Genomic DNA, 20712 nt, shown 5'->3' with positions numbered 1-20712 from the left:
CGTGGCTGCCGCTCCAAAGCTCTACACTGTAGAAGCGAGCAATACTAATGAACAGTGCAGCGAGGCTATGTCTTACCTATTGCAATTCAAAAGAGCTGTGTCGTGCAGAGCTTGGTCTTGAAAATTCCTCATCAGGCTGGCAGCAACATATGGTGATGCCTTGGTGGGGAGCAGAGATTGCCCTTAAAATCTGGCCTCAGAGTATCTGGAAGGTAGCATCGTATTCCTTGCGTATAGCTCTGTTCCACGTACTTCTCCTTTGCTTGTTTCCTCTTAAGTTGTCTTCTCCTTACATGCTTTGTGGCCGAGAAGTCTTCTGCGCTTCCTATTTTGTACTACAAAAGAGCAGAGCTGAGTTAGCAGAACTCACTTTAAGTAAGAAACTAAAACACTTAGCTCAAGTAGCGGTGCTCGGATAGAAATCGGCTGCTCGCAGAGTTGGGAAGGGTATTAGGTGAGCCAGGGAAGTTACTCCTGCTCACATAATACTGAGTCGCCACTGAATTGCGTTGTATACTGCCACGAATGAGTGCAAGGTTTACCAAGTACAGCTGCTCAAAGGTACCAGACGGAATCTTGCCAGGCAGTAAGGCGGCGGACCCGACTGCGAGTTTGCTCCGGCAGCTGCCTACAGTGCGGGGACGCCCAGGGTTCATACGATCTTCCCACCGCCGCTGTATCCTAAGAGCCAGCCCAGGCAGAAGGGGACCTTCTGCCCAGCATCCCTCTGAAAGGTCATACTTTAGCATCAGATTCTTGTCTATGTCTGCGACAGACCATTTCTTGTCTGGGCGACTGGCACAAAGAAAGTTGCTGCAAAGCTGCTGTTTTCACCATTTTTGTTTGATATTGAAAACATAAATAAGAAAAAAGCTATTTTGATGCCGTGATCTTCTAGGGCATAGGTTTCTGGGCCGGTGTTTTGCTTGCTTTCACCTGCAAAACTGACTTGATCCTTCTAGACCAATAGAGGGCTTTGTTGCAAGGAGGTCTTGTTGCCTTTGAGACCTTAAAGGTCGTGTTATAAAAGGGCAAACTGACCAGAGGCCTTTGCTGGGCTTAGTCAGCCTGCCTCTTTCCACTGGCAGCTGAGCAAGCGTTGATGGACTTCACCCTGCATTTTGGCCCCCTCCTCCCCTCCATTTAACGTGGAGCTATTGGTGGCGGCATCCTAGGAAATACCATTTACTGATCATTGGCAAAGTATTAGAGTTTAAGCCCTGCTTCGATTTGGCTTGGGTTTTGGTTTGGGGTTCTTTGGGTATTAGCGAGGGGGGAAATCAGTCAATCAAACTGTTATATGAGAGGAGTTATCAGTGTAAGTCATTGTAAAGACTGAAGTCCCAGTTCACATCACTCAGTAAAATTTCACCGGTGTCAGCAGAGCAAGCTGGATGAGGCTCATGGAAAGCTTCTCGCATCACAGTGAAACGTGGTTAGATGCTACTCGATACCTCCTGACGTTGGTGAAAAGTTGAAACAGTGCTCCTGACCTTGGCTAATAGTTTAAACTACATTATTGTGGGGACAGATTTTCAGCAGTTTCTGTCCTCTGGGTTTAAGGACAAAGTTTCATTTAAGTGAAATGAAATTCTCCTGAGGAAAAGGTGCATTTGTAGATATTGTAAAGCTGAATCTTCCTGGATGTGTCTGTCATTTTTAAGGGTAATGACTAGCCTGGGGAATGCTTATTTCGGTGCGTTGCTCACATCTGAGAGTCGGGTATCGCTGTCACCCAACAGATGTATTTGATGCAGTGTTCCTAAGTTGTGACAGAGACCCAGGTCACACAGTTGGGTTTTTCTGAGCCGGAAGCCAGCAAATCCGTAGACATCTGCGCTGGCTGCCGGTAACTGGTTTCGAGATGATTTTGCAGACTGAATGATCCGAAAACTCTTCGGAGCCATTTGAGCTTGGAGGTCAGTCAGTAAGAAAATAGCACCATCTACTGCAAGCATTTGGTCTTGGGTGTAGAGTTAAACACCAAGAGTGGCTTCTTGAGTTTTGCTTTAAATCAAAACTATATATTCCTCCTGTGTCTGTTTCATGCCATCTAGGGTTTCTTCACAAACAAAAGCAGCTTGTTTTGTGTTCCACTACAATATGCCAATTTAGAACAGGCAGTATGTGTTAAGTGGAGTTCTTACTAAAAATTAAAATCAAAACTTGTCATTCAACATACGGCAGCAATTCCAATAATAACTTCTTTAATAGCAGCTCATGAGACATCATAAATTCTGGTTCCTAAGACTGATGTACTTCGTGCTCTGCCAAATTACATATTAACCTTATTATACTAGTGATTACAAACCAAGCGGAGGTCAGGTCCTCGTGCGTGCTTAGTATAAATGTAATAAACAGCCGGTTTTGGCTTGAGGCATGAAAAGGAGGATCAAATTAAAAGAAGATCTCATGCCCCCGGCATAAGTAATAGCTAGAAATTGGATGGCTTTGGTACGTTAAGTTTTCAGCTGTGGGGAACTTACCTGTGTGATCCACCATCAGGTTGAGCTGAGTGTGTAAACAAGGGTGCCTTCTGTAAGCGATTTGGCCTTGTTTTCCCCTGTTTCACTGGGAAAAGCGTATGTTGTTTTTTCCCTAATTTCATGAAGCAATGCATGTGATATACTGGGGAGAAGGGTTCTGTCTTTCTAGTGAGACCGATACCTGCTTTTTTAATGTGTGGGTTAGAATATTGATGAGGAAAAAATGTTTAGAAGAGGAGGCCACTTAGATTGTTGGGGTGGGGATGGGGAGGCAGAGGCGGAATACAGTCATTTGCTGGACTTACCTGAATGGCATTAGCAGTTGGGATATCGCAGGCTGGAAGCACGGAATGTCAGCCAGAACTTAAAGCTGTCAAAATCTTTGAAAGTTCAGTACTGGAAACGATGTTTTCCCTTGCTTGGGCAGGGGACTTACTAAAGTGTTTTGAGAGTGCAAGTGGGGAGGCTGTTCTTCTCTCGTCCACGAGTATCTTTAGGCCTCTCGTTCCTTGGAATAAAAAAAAAAAAAAAAAATAAAAAGAGCAATGCTCTTGCAAAATTCTGTAAACTGTAACTTCTCTTCAGCCTTCAGAGAGGGTTTTGACATGCCATGATGTCAGTGAAGCATTTAACTCCGTGTTCCCTTGTTTTCCTAATGTGTTGGGTTGTTTCCAGCCATTTGGGGGGCTGCAGAGCATACCTTTGCTTTACTATATTTGACTTTTCCATACAGCCTGGTTTTATAGCTCTCAATAGGGCCTTAACGATTGGATCTATATTTCTCTTACTCTGAAGGACAGACGTAACTGCAGTCCAAGCAGGAAATTCGAAAACAAAAGTTAAACCTTACCCCTAAGCCTTTCTGTTGCACCCTACAAGGGATTAAAGTAGTCAGCCATCTGTTTCCACAGATCAGCCTGTGTTAGGAGTGCATCTTTGGGTTTGTGCGAGATACTGGTGGTTAGGTTGACTTCTCTAATTTCACACCTGCGGAAACTCCAGTCCCCTGCATCCCTCCTAATCGATATGGTAACATCTGGACCATTAAGAAGGATCGTCCTTGGCTTGTTTCCCTCTGCACAGAGGCGAGTGGGGTATGTTTTGCCACCGCCACCACCACCCCCTAAAACCAAGACATTTTGGGTTGGCTTTCTTTTGGTTATTGGGGTTGCTCTAGTACTGTCCACCTACCTTCAGCTATACTAGTAAATACTTTATAACTCTGACTGGCACGAAAACTGATGAAATGTCCTAGGTGGAATGACTGAATTTACCCGGTGTAATTGAAGCAGTCCTAGGCCTGATCATTCTGGAGAGAAACTTCGGTTGTGATTAGTGTCTGACTTAGCCAAAAGGCTGTCAGACCAGCTTGCGTGTCTTTAGCCTGTTATAAATGGTGAATCGTCTCGTTCTCCAGAGCTGATGTTCAAGCCTTAAAAATGATTAAACAGTGATTCTATCCTGGTGTTTCTTCTCCCCGTGTCTTTAGAGGTGAGCCACATTCCTTATTTGTGTGCGAGGCTTGTTGTCAATAACTTTATACTTCCTTCTGTGCCCAACTCTCACTTTGCTGTTGTGAAGGGCTCTGTGTCATGAAGACCCAGTTGCGCATGCAGAGGTCACTGACCACTTGAGGGGCCAATAAATTGGTCTCGTAATGGAGGAATGCTAATATCAAGAGGAAATGTCCTTTGTAACACAGGATTTCATTTCGTCTTTTTGTTTAGCTTTTGAAACGTGTAGTGCTGCCTATGTTTGCTTACCTGTTTTGCATCCTGATATACATAGGTAGCTGTGTCAAATGTTACGTTGTTTTGGGTCCCTCTTTAGTAGTCTCTTTGACATCTTTAGAAGCTAAGAGTAAATGCCACCCAGGCCCCAAAGTCCTTGTCTTGTAGGTGAGGCCCGGATCACGGTGGAGCAGAGTGGAAGGTTTAAAGGAACCAGCTAGGCTTTTTTTGGATTGAACGACTTAGCAATCGGAGCTTAAGTGACTTACCTGGCAGTACACTTGAAAGCCTGTGGCAACGCTTGAGAATCGCGCCCTGCTGGAATCCAGGCTTTTTTTCCTTCCTTGCTGCCACGTTGAGCCTCTACTAGTAGGGAAGCAAATCTTTTCTTTCCCACTGAGGCTGTGGCTCAAGAGGATAATGAAAGTTTACAAACAATCCAGTGCCTAGTGAAGGCAGCGGGAGCCTTCCTCCAGCTTCAGCTAGGTCTGGGCTAAGGCACGGTTCAGTGCCATTGATGTCCTGGTGATGTCCCAGTTGTCGTGGACAAAGACAGACAATGCTTTAGTCATGACGGGGCAGCCATCGGCACCTGAGTGAATTTTGAGGGGGGGGAGGGTTGGAAATGTTACAGAAAGAGGAAGACAAAAGAGCGAAACCTTACTGTGGCATCGCTGAAATTTCTGGACGATAGTTGAAGTCTTTAGTGCGTCTGTTAATCGAGCTGTGTTCCTGTGCCCTAGTTTGTTTCCTGAAGTCAGAGGAGCAGTAGGAAATGTGTGAGTATTTCTGGATGGAGATAGGTATTACAGGGAAACCAGAATGAAAGTGTGTGATTTAAGGTCACCAGTTTACCAGTTTGGTTATTTTTCCGAATAGCGGCCTAAACCTGTTTCCACAGCGCCGCGTGAAAATTTCCTGTGAACTTAATGTATAACCTAGAAAGCCTTGCGCTCGGTCCTTTTTTATAACGTTTTGAAATGCCTACATTCTTATCTAAGTATTTCTTCTTCTAGGGAGCCCTGAAAGCCAGGAGATGTACGTTTTTAACTTGACGTCACTCACAGAGTCTGAAAACGTCTTGTCAGCTTCGGTGCATTATTATATTGGGGATCTGCTGCATGCTAAGTGGAACTGTTCCCAATCCAGAGGCTGTTCTCGTCACGGGCAGGGGAAACCTGAAATTCAGATACAGCTTTCAGTTTGGGCCTTCCCTTTTGTTGGGAACCAGACTCGGAGCCTGGGACATTTCCTAATAAATGTCTCCACTGCTTACCAGGATGTCCTTTCCTGGCAGCGGAAGGATATCACTCAGCTCCTGCACGAGGCAAAACAAAACAACGAACTCCTGATCAGTGTCAAAATGGATCTGACCAGCCATCGCTCCTGGAAGAGGGCACCTTCTCGCTATGAACCCTACATTCTGATTTATGCCAATGATTCTGCTATTTCAGAGCCAGAGAGCGTTGTCTTTAGTTTGCAAGGGCACCGTCATCCTCTGGCAAGGGTCTTTCCCAGGCCAGAAAACCACGTGAGGAGCAGTCTCGGGAAGCGGCGGCGAAAACGCTCTGCAAATATCCTGTTGCCATTGCAGAATAATGAGCTTCCGGGAGCCGAGTACCAGTACGATGAGGATGAGAGATGGGAAGACAGAAAACCGTACAAAACCTTCCAGCCACAGTTAGCAGAGAGGGCAAAGAGTAAGAAAAAGCAGAGGAAGAATCATCACCAGAAGAGCCAGACTCTCCAGTTCGATGAGCAAACGCTGAAGAAGGCGAGGAGGAAGCAGTGGAACGAGCCAAGGTATTGCGCCCGGCGCTATCTCAAGGTGGATTTTGCAGACATTGGCTGGAGCGAGTGGATTATTTCTCCTAAATCCTTCGACGCCTATTACTGCTCAGGGGAATGCCAATTCCCAATTCCAAAGGTACGGTCTTTATTGATTCTTTTGCGCTGTCTGTTACCGTAAACTATGCATTTTCTTTCCTGTGTCTGTAGAAGGCAGCTGGTCACCTGTTACGTGTTTGGATCTAGTAAATAAGCGATATCTTTGTCTTGTGCTCCAAGGAGTAATGGTTAGAACAGCTAGTAAAAAGACAGGCTTGTAAAGGTAATTTAAAAAATATTACATGGTATTAGTTTTTTGAACTAATACCCAAATTGCCGTAAAACGTTTCCTGCATAGTGCTTATGATGCGTGAACTTGTTATTAACGTGTTTAATAAACATAATACAAGCCAGGTCCAGAAAATTGCATATTAGACAGTAGTCGTTACGCCTCGAAGGAGTGTCTGCTGCCAGACCCACGCTGGGGTCAGTCAGCATAGCACGCTCTAGGAAGAACGCGTGCCTCATGAGGCATGACTGTCACAATGACAGAGAGGCTCTGTGGAGCTGTAGGAGCGGTCAGCACGCTCTAAGTGTAAGCGAAAGAGTCAAATGAATCACTTCTGTGGCAGGCCAAGTGGATGCAAAAACATTAGATCCCGGCCAACTGACTTTTGGAATATCCTCTGGTTTTTATAAGATTGTTGCATGTGAGGAGCAAGAAAGGGCGATGTGCTCCTAGCCCCGTGACTTAGGTGGATGAACTCAGCTCTTTAAAATCCAATGTCTAGTGTCATTATTAGCAGCGTGGACCCCCCCTGGAGTCTACCGAAACCTGAAAGGAGGATGCGGTATTTGAGGCTGGCCTAAAACGTGGGGTACACGCAAATGATGCCTGCAGGAAATGTCAGTAAAGGTAGGGTTTCTGGTCTCGCTGTAACCTCACGTTCAAGAGTCTTTATTCCTGCCACAGTGAAGCCTTAGCAGTTAGTTCTGAAATTTACGTTGCATTTCAGTGGCTTAAGAACCCAAGGGAGTCGCCCTTTGAAAATGACAGGTGGAGAAATGTACCAAAGGGGATGGAGCCCAGAGAAAGCAGAGAAGGCAGGAGTGTCTCTTTGAAGGAGGAGATGACTGAACTTGACTACCCCCAACTGCAATGGCAGGCTTTCAGGTTTTGGATCAAAGGCAAAAATGAAAGGGAACAGGAAGCGGTGGAGTCATTACCTTTGAATACATTGCAGTGGGCCTTTTGCTTTATCGTTGATGGGAACAGTGCTCTGTCAAACCGGTAAGTCGGCATACAGGTTAGAAATTTTAAAAGCGCCAGACCTGGACTTCTTTCGTTCTAACTTTAAGGACACGTAAATTACAAAAATGCCTGCTGTATGCCTCTGCTTAAGACCGGGTTAGCATTTCCCATTGTGGCTTTAGTTATAAAAACTTTATTCCAACCATAAGTGAGTGTTGCTCTGATTTTTGTTTAGGAGAAAATGGTACATGAGACTTAAATCGGAAGAGTTCAAGTACTTCTGTTCAAAGGAGTACAAAAAAAAGCATCTAGCTCAGCTGATCCTGGCCCCTAAAATATTCACTTAAAATGAGACATCTGCTATGGGCTACCATCAGTATTACAAAAGAAACAAAGCAAAGAGTCAAGTACACATCGGACAATCGGTGATTCTACTGGAGGACAATTTCAGGCAGGTTCCTCTGTATTTCTGATGATAGGAGAAAAAAAAAAGGCATAGCAGCTTCTTAGAAAGGCTTGAAGGTATCTTGTCGTAAGTCCAAAAGCGTTTAGGTTCCCATTTCCTAAGGTTATCGGGTCTGGCTCTTTTGGCTCTCAAAGAAGTAAAAGGATAGTTGAGGTGCTGATGAACTCCCAGGATTTAGCGCTTGCTAGAGAATAACCTTTTCAACTCAGTCACTAGAAATTTTTTTTTTTTTTTTTTTTTTTTTTTTTTTACATTTGGCAGACACGCAAAATAGGTTTCTACCTTCTGAGGCAGAAAAGCTCTCTTTTCACAGTCAATACATAGCATCTATTTCAGGGTTAGCCGATGCCTGATGCAGAGACTGGGAAGAACCCCCTCTTTGCCTATTAGGAGAGTCTGGATCAAACCTCAGATTGCTCAATAATGTGCATGCTCAAAAGCAAAGGCGGCTTTGCTCAAGAACAGTTTTGGATGTAGTCATTTTAGAAGCCCTGGTTACTGGTCTCTCCTTGCTCTGACCGAAACCTAATCCTGCCGAGAGCTGATGGGAAATTACAGATTTAAGAGAGAAAGCAAGTCTCTCCTTTTAAGAGTCGAGGTGAGACTTTGAGAACACAGATTCTCGGGCAGCAAAAAGCGTTATGTATCTTCATGAAGGTAAAGAAACTCTCAGAAACCAAAAGTCAAGTAATGATAAAGCAGCACTGTAATAAAGAGCTTCCTAGTCCTTACACAGAGCCTTTGTTAGCACCTGCAACCAGAAAATCCTTAACGTGCTCCATAACCTCAGGGCTTAATTCCCAGAGTAACTTCAAACCTCTGGAAAGAAACACAGTGAGCCATACAAATGGTCCTGCAAGTAAAACGTCCCGAGATGAATTTAGTACCGGTGGTTCTGAAGAGGCAAAACGAAGTTTAATTGAAGTTTAAACTTACGCCTGACGCTCTGAGGCATGAGAGGGAGGTACGAACAGTGCGTACAGCTGAAGGGTAGTTAACAGGTATTGCTTGGGTGAAAGAGGAGTTCCAGTTTTGTCGGTGATTTGTCCGTCTTTGGGTAATTCCCCTGAGGTATTACGCTGGGCATCAAAAGATTTTCTGATACACAGAGCCAAATTTTTCTCTGCCAAATTCAGGTTCAGCTTTCACGCAGATAGTAGCATCAGCCTCTTGAGATGTTGTAGTTGAGCTCCATTTTCTCCAGTAAGTAAGTTTGCAGTATTGGCTACTGATATCACGGTAGCTAAGTCTAGCAGTCCCAAAGGCGCGTTCTTCCTCCTCGTCTTCACCCCTCTGCTCTGCCTGGGATAGACACGTACGCACTACGAGAAGTGGTCCCTGCCCTGGAAAAAGCTTGCAGTAGAGACAAGGTAAGAAGTAAACAGGAGAGGTGGGTAGGCAAATAAAGCACAGAGTTTAAATGACTTTGCTGACATGAAGCGGAAGGTCTGATTGCCATGAACTAAGCCTGTAGCGCAGGCCTGCAAGGCCATAACCAGGACACTGGTTTTCTTCTACAAATTCCTACTAAAAGGCCAAATCCGACCTTTTTCTGTGAAACTCTCTAGACTCGGCTGGGTGAAGAATTACAGCAGCAGAGCATTATAGTTATTTGGACACTGTGAAGCTGAATATTTGCTGTCATGTACTGCAGAGAGAGCTAGTTCGTTAAGAGGGCAGGGTACTGAAACGTGTTGTGAGTCTGGTTCCCTGAAAGCAGTTGGTAGATTTCTGTCCGTGTTGGAATACTAATTGTTCCTTTTGTGCACTTTTTTAGTCGCAAAAACCAAAATGACCTTGTTTTCCAAAGAGAATGAAAAGCTAAATTATATAAAAAGGGGAAGCGAGCAACTTCTGGAGCCTTGTGTTATTCCTGAGCCATGCATAATATCTGGTGCTACTAACAAGACTATGTTTGCAAAACGATACTATAACCATCAGGCAGTAACAAGCTAATCTGTGCCTATGGGTATATAATGTTCCCTTGCTGAGGGCGAGCTCCTACAGTTGACAACCTGTTGGGTAATTAAGAACAGATGTACCTCTTCCCCCACCCCCCGCCTTCCCACCTCCAAATTTTCTGGCCTTAACCTTTCCCTGATTTCCTTTAGCCGGTTTGACTGCTGTCAAGCCCGCGTGTGTTGGGCTTGCGTAATGCCGCAGAGCGTACAGGCCAGGCAGACCCTCTCCCAGGTCAGGAATGAAAGCTCCTAACTGACATCATTTGCCCTGCTCATAATACATCTCCAATGAAATTCAGCAGGGCAGCAACTCTCTCAAGGATGTGTGCAGCTTAGCAGGTGCAGCCTGAGCCACAGCTGGACTCATTCACAGATTTATTTGGCAGTTTGGAGTCAGCTCGGCATTTTTTCCTCCTGCTGCTCCTCTGGGCGTCCCCTGCTTCTTCCCTCCTAAAAGAAAATCTCTGCCTGCTTTTCATGACCGTGTGCTGGACAGGGCGTAGGCGGCCTGCGGGCAATGGCCCAACTCACCCCCCTTGTGCAGGGCATTATGCCAGTTCAGTACTCCAAGGGGGATTTCGGTTTTCTGAGAAGCACACGCCTTTGGATTTTACTCCAGTCACAGTTAAATTCCCACCGACAGATGCAGAGTTATTACAAAGCTGGTCATCCTCAAGAGTGCACCTTAAGGGCCAGGGGCAGGGTATTCCAGACGGACTTCAAGTCAGTACGGAGGATGTTCTGTGTTGTACGATACCCATATCAAATAGAGATACTTCTTTTATCATACAATGACAGAATGTATCCGGGCTGTTCCCACCGATAGCTGAGGCAATACCTGAAATCAGTTGTGTACAATTTAGCATTTTAGTGGTACAGACTTCATATCGGAAGGGACGGGTTTCCGGTGACACCTTAACATGGCATATTCGGAGACCTGCTTTTAATTCCAGTAGTACTAGCAATGGGAAATAGGGCCTCAGTAGACGTTTTAACTTTTGATGTCTGAGCAGCAGGCTCAGGAGATCTGTTTGGCTCCCGGTTATTTTTGTGGAGCACGCTGTGCTGCAGCTGAGTAGGGAAACAAGCCTGGATGCTACCAGAGCTTTTGCTTCCTTTTGCAGGCAGAAATGATACAGGAATTGGAATTGTATGCTAATCTAAGACATTTTTGAAATCCCTATCAACTACTGCTGAGGTGTATAGGTACTCCTGAATTCAAAACAAACAAACAGAAATGCCTTTCTTGAGATCGGCTACCTAGATGGTGAGTAATGTCTGTAACCATACTGGGAAACCTACAGCCGTTAAGAGGATTCCGCAACAAGCTTTGCATTTGTATTTTAAACAGAACATCACCACGCCCCTGCATCTCGTTCATCTGATAAGCTATGACAGTAAACTTAAACAGTAACAGGGGAAAAAGATCAGGCTCTGTATAATGTCTGCGCTTAAAAGGGACTCAAATCCTGAGTATACTTGAGCAAATTCTGAGTCTCTCGGAGGATAAATAGAAGCATGGGATGAGCAGGATTGGTGCCGTTTGTTGCTCAGCCTTCCTGCAGGTGAACAAGGTTCCTCATGAGAAGAAGAAACATTCGAATTATGTCTAACATGTACATAAAGAATAGCTGAATGCTCCCCAGTGAATCCTTTTCAGTTCTGTGTCAGATGGTTCCAGTTCTCTCTTGAGACTAGTTTCAACAGCATGATATGGAAAAAGTCCATTCTGATCCATTTCTGTTGGAATTCAAGGAACAGCTGTCTCCGTGAGAAAGAAGGAAAATACAGCTGGCATTAGTCGTAAGCTGTGTTGCCGTAAGTAGGGACAGGTTAGACATCCGTGCGTTTTGCCAGCGGATTTGGAAGCAATACCTCCTAAATGTACTAACGTGCCACACAAACGATACGATGAGCCAGAATCTCACAGTTATTCCTGTGCTTTTTGTATGCAAGGTCATTAAGACTTGCACTTCAGGTAGGTAGATGTCTGACCCTTAAGACTGATTTTTCCAAAAGCAAATCTCTTGTCAGAGGAAAATCGCCAATTGAACATTTGGCCCAAATGATCTTGTTCCATATATTTCTCAGTGGCATCTGACTGAGCATATTTAACTGTGTGTTTCCGAGATTCTACATGTAAGAAGAGCTCTAAAAAGCGTTGTTGAAGTCTCACTCTTAGAAAACCAGAAGTCTTTGGGTAAAAACTGCATCTTGTGCATTTTTCATGCTCACCTATCTCTCGTACAGATACTTGCATTTGGAAGGGTTTGGAGATTCAGAGGTGAAACTTAGTATTTTTCATTTCTATGACTATGTTCATTTTAATTTTTATGAGTGTATTAATGTATTCTGGTTTGGTGAGCATATACAGTTATCTAACTGGTCACATTCGCTTTTTGTTCATATCAAACCGAAGCGTGCTCCTGTTTACGTGAGTATACAAATCCAGGAAGCTTTGTCCTTTGGAGAAAAATGTCACCTTAATGTGAGGTACAACTGACATGGGATATGGGGGCTCAGTTACTGGACAATGTCACTGATTATGTATACCACGAATGAGAAGTGATTTGGCATGGAAGAATGAGCAAAACAACCTAAACTTGCATGAGAGCAAACTGGAACAATGAGCATTCTGGTGTAAAGTACTTCCGTTCTCTCATCTGTACACATTTTATCTGCTTTTGTTTTTCCTCATGCACTCGCATTCCACCCATCTAAACTTCCCAGCCTACAAGTTAGGTTTCTTTTGCTCCCCTAATGACTCAGCCTGCTAGCACGTTGACTGCCTCCCTCCCGGCCGAACAAGTTTTATGACTAAATTGCAGCCCACGTGTAACTTGATTCACTCAGAAGAGACTACATTGACCTGTAGGTACACCTTGCTGCAAGGTCTTCTGTCTGGGCGTTTTCCTGGGAAGGCAGGTCCATAGAGAGCCCGAGGCCCTGTCCCCAGCAGGACGCTCGAGCTGAAAGCGGTGGAGCGACACTCACATCCAGTGGCCAGAAGAACCGGACCAGACTCGTATTTCCTGCTGCGGGCTCAGGGCAGCTACAAGTGACAACTGGAAACGGTCGAGTAGAAGACAGATTTTACAGCTAGTCAGCTGTGAGGTCTCCACCGGGCCCTTCTTCAAGAAACCGGTTTTGTACTAGAGAACATGGGTCCATTCTAACTTGGGTGCAGTTACATTTTGTGCTGTATCTTTCTCTTGCAGGCCTTGAAGCCATCCAACCATGCCACCATCCAGAGCATAGTGAGAGCCGTCGGGGTGGTCCCGGGCATTCCCGAGCCTTGCTGCGTTCCTGACAAAATGTCTTCTCTTAGTATCTTATTCTTTGATGAAAACAAAAACGTGGTTCTTAAGGTGTACCCCAACATGACAGTGGAATCCTGTGCGTGCAGATAACATCTCGGGAGACCCTTTTGAAATGCTGAGGTGATCACTTGCTATTTGGGGCCGGGGGGAGGGGGGGAGCGCCATGATAACTACTTTTTGTTTGCACTGCCAATGCATTTCCTTTGGACAAAAAAGAAAAAAATGTAAACAAATCCAAACAATGAGGATGGAAACGGAATGGATTCTGAATAGCAATTCCAAGGAAAGAGAATAGAAACTTCATTTGTTTCTGAACTTGACCAAGACACAAGTCTTGGCAGTGGGACTGACTGTTTCTGTTGAAATCAAGAGATCAAAGAGGAATTTGCGGAAGACTCTTCAAGATATTTGAGACTGCCAGAAGGACATACTGGTCTATTTTTGTACAAGATTTTGGAAGCAGCAGTAGCTGTTAACTTTTGTCTCCATTCTTATGGTGACTAATGGGGAGGGAGATTAGAAATACCCTAGTCTTCATTTTAAAGCTAAGCTTTCTGCCTTAGGTTATCGAGTAGTGCAGCAAGGAAGAAAAACAAATACCACATCCTAAGAGACTTAGATAACCCAGCTTAGACATACGTCTCCTTGGTATGACACGTCACCGACTGCATGTGTGTATTCATTTTCATTGACGTATTCTTCGTAATTCAGCTTATTAGATGTCAGTGCCCTCAGTCGGAAGAACGCAAAATGCATTACTGCTGTGTGCATAATTGCGGTGTCTCAAAAGCAGAGACTTTTCTTTCATGCCACTATGGAGACTCAGCAGGCCAAGGGTATGAAAGTGTCGCACTCGGTGAAGCATCTGAGTGACTTGTTCACAACACATATTATACAACATAGTTGCAAGTAATCTATGAGTAAATCATGGTAGCTGATTCCTGACGTGAAATTATTTGGTGCATAGTTCTTATCTGTAGGTCTTCACTATGATTATTTGATCAAAACTGCCCCTGGGTGGTGAGTTTATTAATCAGATGGTAGAATTTTTTTTTTTCCTTAGTTCACTTCTACTCTGAAAATCAAATTTGTTGTACCTATGCTGTCAATTTAAGATTTTTTACTAGCAGGTTTTGCACAATAAAAACACAAAATGTTCTTTCAATGACTTAATCCGCCAAAAAAATTAATTTGAGAAACTACAAGCGGGAGAGAAAACGTCTGATGAATCTCAGGCACGGCTGCAAAAAGCTTATTGTGTTACGGAGTGTATGTTCACAGAAGAGAGAACCCCAGTTCCATTTCCAGCAGCGCGATCTATAGAGGATGATGCTTTGTAAAGCACTTATGGCTGGCGAGAGCGACGTTTTAGTTTGCGCTAAGAGTAAACACCAAACGACCTTTCCCGTAAGTTATCTACATAACTGACTCCCTGAAATAGCGTATTTAAAGGGCAAATATTCAAAGGGAATAAATTAATTCCCCATCATCATGAGAGTTAAATTCTCTACTCTGGAGTCAGCGATTCCTCAGCGTATTGAAGGTGACAGCGGTTTTCCTATGTACGTGCCTTTTTGCAGCTTCACAGCTATTTGAGGCTAGTTTAAACACTCGGTCATTGATTTTTGTATTTCGTCACTGGTGCCGTCGTGATAACCAACCTGAATAATGTGCGTGTGGAAGGGTGCGAGAGGTGTGGAGGTGGAATAGGTAGCCTAGGGATCCTTTCAGCAGTCACTTTTTACCTGCACAAAAAGTAACCACACCTCAGTGGAAGCTGACAGGAGTTTAAGTTAAAAAAATTAAAAAAAAAAAGAAAATAAAAGAACCACCAGTTAGTCCCAGATGCAGGTTACGATTGCAGCTCTTCCCTTACCCTGTTTGAACAGCATACCCCTGCAGTCAGATTCCCCAAGTGCCACCGGATACGTGTTTATTGGCTCCAATTAAGCAACACTGATTAGCACAGTTATCCGACCTGGTTGCTGTGTGTTAGGATTCCAAGGGCTCTGTAGCGACGTATCGTCGTGAAGGATGCGTTCCCTGGAACTGGAAGAGAAAAGTCTCCGTTCCTAGAGAACAAGTGCCATCTTCAGCATACAGGAGCAGAACTGCCATCAAAACCAAGCGCTAAGCGTGAAGCTGCGTATGTTTAAATCGAGGTTCATTTGATCCACTTCTATACGCAGGAGAAAAGTCGGATGTTCTGTACGCAAATTGGGTGGACTTAGAAACGGAGGAAAAAAGCTGTAATTTTCTCCTGGCGGAAAAGACAGACACTTGCAGACAACCGGGAGCTTTTCGCAGCTGTGTCTTAGTAATGAAAAAGAGCCTGTCTCTCTGGTGCGGAGCTGTGCGAGTTCCCGTCTTGACTTTTATGGAGAGGCGGAAGCAGGGATGCGCACGGGCTGCCCGTACCGTAGGGTTCACCTTTTAATCTACTGGTCCACTCCTGGGCCTGCTGTCATTAGGAAACGGGGGGGATGCCGTTGGCTAAGCTGGAAGCAGGCTCGGATTCTCAGTAGACATCGGGCTCTGCAAGCAGAAACAGATACAGTGGTTTCCAATAGTTGTCTTGTTAAGAGCTGCACGTTTCTTTGTTCGAGGTGAGCTGGCTGGTGATGAGTAACACTCTCATCGCCAAAATAATTTCCTTCACAGTATTTTCGAGGCTCTTGAGGTGCGCACTTCTTGTCCTGCGTAGAAAGGCAGGAGCTGCGCGGCAGCCCTCGAAGGCTGGATTTCTCTTCGCGTCGCCCTGTGCTGGGATTTTACACCACGTTTCTTCCTTAGAACAGCACCAGACGACACCTTCCCAAACACGGCGCAGAGGAGTAAGTACCTCGCAGCTTTCTAATGCCCCGTGGGAGGGCTGGGGGGGGTCATTCCACTGCAAATGAGACTGCTGCCTGGGAGAAGGGCAGTCAGTCCCCCAGGAAAACGCTGGGGGAACAGGCACCCCGCAAGTTGAGGTGTTGCTAAGCCCCAGCCTCCTGCTTGCTGGGGATGAACTGGAGCGTTTGGCTCTCAGGCAGAAGGTCAGGACTGAGCTGAGCCCAGCTCAGTCTGTGAACGGTGTCTGGTACAAGCAGTGCCAGGAACAGGGCTCCTCAGAGGAAAATGCAGAGGTCAGACTCCCCCTGGCCCCCCCCTTGGATGGTAGCGGAGTTACCTGGATCAGAATAGCCTGTTGGCAGCCATGCTTCCCAACCTCTGTGCTCCAGAACAGAGGCGTTAATGAAATACAGGTGTTTCCCCAGCACAGCAGTCTGAGGCAGCCGTGCTCCGTGTCACTCTTTGGGACTGAAGCCGAGTTCAAGGCTACAGGCAATGCTTCCCAGTGCTGTGATGAGACAGCCTGGAAGTGACCTTAAAAGCATCACCCGAAAACAAGCGTGAATATATTATGCTTGGTTTTCACCTGGATACAGCCAGACTTTGTCGTGAACCGTGTCGTGTCGCATCGGTACAGTCTTCCAAGGAAAATGTGATTTGCCTCTTCCAATCCTACACTGAGAGTAATGTCTGCAGCTAACCATATAGAAGTGAGACACTTTATGCCCACGAGTTGTTTTGCATTTGTATCTGTACGTGAAACTTTCTGCATAAAGCCGTGTCTAGCATCAGTAATGTATTAATCGCACAGGCAATGATTTCTGTATATAACTTGGTTTTAGCAGTGACCTCCAAATAATTTCCAACTCATGTTACTAATCACGATTTTAATCTCAACTCGGCACGAGGGGCTTTTCGCACCTGTTCTGTTTTTTGAAACGCTATTAATTGATATATGGCTCTGGTTTGTATTTAATTATGTAGTATCTGATGCCTATGCATTATTTTTATGGCTGTCTCAAAAGATGGGTGGGAGAATGTCTCGAGCTACGCAAGCTCTCTCTTCAGATAGGCTCTTCTGGGAGCACAGTCCCCAGTGAGGAGCAGACCGTGAGGAGGCTGCTGCAGAAAGCTCTTGAAAATGCCACTCTTGGAGGCTGAATAGGGAAACTCACGGTAAGTGTGCAAAATACAGAGAGCAAAATAAAACTGCTTATCCTGCAATGCGGTACCTTGGCCCAGGAGAATTGCCTGCTAGAACCAATGACGCTGTCCCCCTGAACGGCTCTGTTTCTTCCTTTGTCTGGGGGTGCTGAACTTGCAAGGAGCAGAGCGCCTTTCGTGAGGTGCCGAGCAGCTGTGGGGTTGCAGATCACTGTGCTTTGCCGCAGGGTTGGCCCAAAAGCTTCATGTGCTCATCTCTGAGGAGAGGGGCGGCGGTTTGCAGGAGACTGACGTTTTGTTCAGCCGCCCATTTCTCCTTGTAAAAACAGCCTTTTAAAATGATTTGTTTTGAAAGGTTATTCTTTGTACAGACGACGTCAATTTAAAAAAATTAAAATTACCTCCCCAAAAGAAAGTTATTTTGTATATGGAAAGAAACTTTGACAGATACTTTTAATTTATTTTATATCTGTGGCCATCTTGTCCTTTTAATGTTTCCTTCTTTATCTTGGTGCTCTTTAAACAATACAGTTTTCTCTGTCGTCGCAAAGATGAAATGCTAGGACCGTAGTCAAGTTTGCGAGGACAGGTCGCAGCCACACTGTGAAGGGCACGTTTCACTACTGATGTATAAGCTTGCCTGATTTGTATTTTTTTCTCTTTCAATAATGGGAAAGTTTCACTAGGAACTCTGGAGAAAATATAAAATAAAATCACTTTTTACGTGAAAATCCATTTTTTCTGTGTGGTATTCAGGTCTTTCCAAGAACATGAAGGCTTTCACTGCTTTCTGTGTTCAGCACTCTGGAAATGCATCCATCTCAAGTGCTCATTTGCAAATGCTGTTTAAACAGAGATTGTCTTTATAGAGCAAAGTACAGAGTGGCTGGGGAGCGGGTGCTATGGCTTCGGTTAAAGGTTAGCTGGTATGACAGTAAGAAGCTACTGAGGTAACAGGACCTGATCTGAGCAAGGCCCAAAGGTGTCGGTGGGTTTCTGTCCACTGGCTTCACTGAGTTTTGATTCCAGCCCACAAAAACGGTACAGAAGTTGTGGTGACAACCCTGCAATTTATAAGAAGAACGAGGCAGCCCTAATTGCTTTCTTGGTGTGAACGGAACCCAAGGCGGTTGTGTTAAAGAAGAGTAATTCCTGCAGCCTTACTGCAAATAGCATGCTGCTGCAAACCGAAGTAGGGAAAGGAAGCCTCTAGACTTGCTTTTCTAGGGAGGTTCCAGCAGGATGCTCTCATGCTTTCCCCCAGGTCCGGGCACAACATTGTCCCCCCTTGTATGGGCCACATAGGAGGTGGCAGGTCAGAAGCTCCCAGGCTCTGCCCGTCACAAAGACGCCTGTCTCTCTGTTATCCTCGTCTTCTCTGACTGCAGCTACACAAACTTGGGGGACACACAGTAATTGCACAAAGGGAAATGAGAGCAGACACCCAACAGTGCATGCCCAGAAAGGGAGGACTCCAGTCTGCTCTGTCCCCTGGAAACAAGGAGAACTTGGGCTTGTTCTCCGAGCAGCTGGGAGATGCCCCCAGGTGACGGTAACAAGAGAACCCACATTGCCACACTGGTAACAAGACTTGGTACATTTCTCTTCAGTTAACAGGAATGTTTTACTCAAAACAATAGAAAAGAAACTGTGGGGAGAAAACAAAAGCAAGGCATGTGCTGCCCTGTAGGTATGACATTACTTGCCACAGCAAAAGCATTCTTCCTTGAAATAATCTCTTGCCTCTGATTACACGAGGGTGACAAGAGTGGGGACTCTGACTCCCGACGGCTTTTTGGATGCTTCCGACTGCTCGATTGTGTTCCCCGCCGGCCCAACCCGACAAGTAACTTTGCGTTGGGTTTCAGAGCAACACCCTGACCTCTCGCCTGGAGGTGACGCAGGTTCCCAAGCCACAGGGACATAATGGTTCGAGGAAGGCAGGTTGTGACTGCGCACGATGACGGATGCGCCGGTGTCCTGGTTTCAGCTGGGATAGAGTTAATTGTCTTCCTAGTAGCTGGTACAGTGCTATGTTTTGAGTTCAGTATGCAAAGAATGTTGATAAAGCTCATGTTTTCAGTTGTTGCTAAGTGGTGTTTAGACTAAAGTCAAGGATTTTTCAGCTTCTCGTGCCCAGCCAGCGAGAAGGCTGGAGGGGCACAAGAAGTTGGCACAGGACACAGCCAGGGCAGCTGACCCACACTGGCCAATGGGGTATTCCATACCATGTGATGTCCCATCTAGTATAGGAACTGGGGAGGGGGGGCGGGGGGAATCGCCGCTCGGGGACGAACTGGGTGTCGGTCGGCGGGTGGTGAGCAATTGCACTGCGCATCGTTTGTACATTCCAGTGCTTTTATTATTACTGTTGTCATTTTATTAGCGTTATCATTATCATTATTAGTTTCTTCTTTTCTGTTCTATTAAACCGTTCTTACCTCAACCCGTGGGTTTTACTTCTTTTCCCAATTTTCTCCCCCATCCTACTGGCTGGGGGGGGGGGAGTGAGTGAGCGGCTGTGTGGTGCTTAGTTGCTGGCTGGGGTTAAACCACGACAGCCGGCTCATGACATCGGCCTTAAGAAGAGCCTGTCTCGGGCATTGCGATCCCGCGCGTCTTTCCCGATATCTTGACCCCTGAGCTGCACGCACTTAAAGAAAGAGGTGCTCAGGGCCTTGACGTTAGTACTCGTGCCTGAGCTTTTCACGTGCGCTTTTCCTCTTCTGCAGCTCAGGGAGCTGCTCCGGGCCTACCTTGTGTTTTGATCGCTGCCTCTTAGAGGGGATGTTAGTTAGTTAGTAACAAAGCGGGGCTTGCAGGCCCTGGTAAACCTGAAGTCCCATTGCTATGCAGAATAACAAGAAAGCACCGTTGCACGTGGGAGCACCCGAGCAACGGTTGCTTACTGGTAATCCTGCACAAATCAAAGTTTCCATACAAACCCACTAACTCCCTTCTTCTGAGCAAAGCTCAGGATTTTATACGCTCGTTTTGAAGAGGAACTATCTTTTCCCAGAAAGCTTGTATTTAGATCTTACCTCACGCGAGGAGGTCACACTTGTGTTTCAAAGGATACGGAGAAATAGGACTCTGCTGTACGACGCTTGCACGCAAAAAACAATCCCACATCTTTTCTTGACACGTGGAATTTTCATGAGGTCGTTACGAAAGAATGCTTCCCTCTTTTCAGCTTCCTATTTCACTTTGAGGTTCCCTTCCTGCGACATAGACCAGAGAATCCCATTCTCATAAATGAGCCTTTTTAGTGAGCCCTGGGTTATCCTGATTTCCAGGGAATTTTGAAACATCATAGTGAGCAGAGCTGGATCTAATTTAGAATCTTTTCTTTTTTTAAGCTTTCCACAATGTCACATTTTTATTGTTAATTTCACATCTTCACGTCTGCTCTCTGCGCAACCTCATCCTTGCTTTCCACCTTTAGGAGGAATTACCTCGTTTTACTCACCCTGCGTTCTACCGCTTCAGCGCTGCCTCCCCTCTCTCCCTAAAAGTACACCACGTGCAAAATGTGTGAGTCGTAGTGTGGTGCAAATCCATCTCCTTGGTCTTTCACCTCAACAGATCTTGCACTCTTAAGGATCACCACATCCATAGGAACCGTTTATCTGAGCACGGATGTGCAGCCACGTTAGTGGTGAGAAGCAAAA

General features: G+C 45.5%; 1 protein-coding gene across 4 annotated transcripts in view; it reads left to right on the top strand.

Annotated features, from left to right (window-relative positions):
- The window catches only part of BMP3 (bone morphogenetic protein 3), a 41664-nt gene that overhangs the window by 6707 nt on the left and 14245 nt on the right, over positions 1–20712 (top strand). For 3 of the 4 annotated variants that reach the window (XM_052811448.1, XM_052811463.1, XM_052811455.1), the window contains exon 2: positions 5233–6143. In XM_052811448.1, coding sequence (XP_052667408.1) covers positions 5233–6143 — 911 coding nt within the window. Of the gene's footprint in view, positions 1–5232; positions 6144–12940; positions 14201–20712 lie in introns of those variants that run through there. The other variant, XM_052811444.1, reaches the window with a different exon arrangement.

The sequence above is a fragment of the Harpia harpyja genome, chromosome 2 (genome assembly GCF_026419915.1).
Source record: "Harpia harpyja isolate bHarHar1 chromosome 2, bHarHar1 primary haplotype, whole genome shotgun sequence".
Classification (NCBI taxonomy): domain Eukaryota; kingdom Metazoa; phylum Chordata; class Aves; order Accipitriformes; family Accipitridae; genus Harpia; species Harpia harpyja.
The sequence above is the reverse complement of the archived record's forward strand: the minus strand, read 5'-3'. Positions and strand labels throughout refer to the sequence as shown.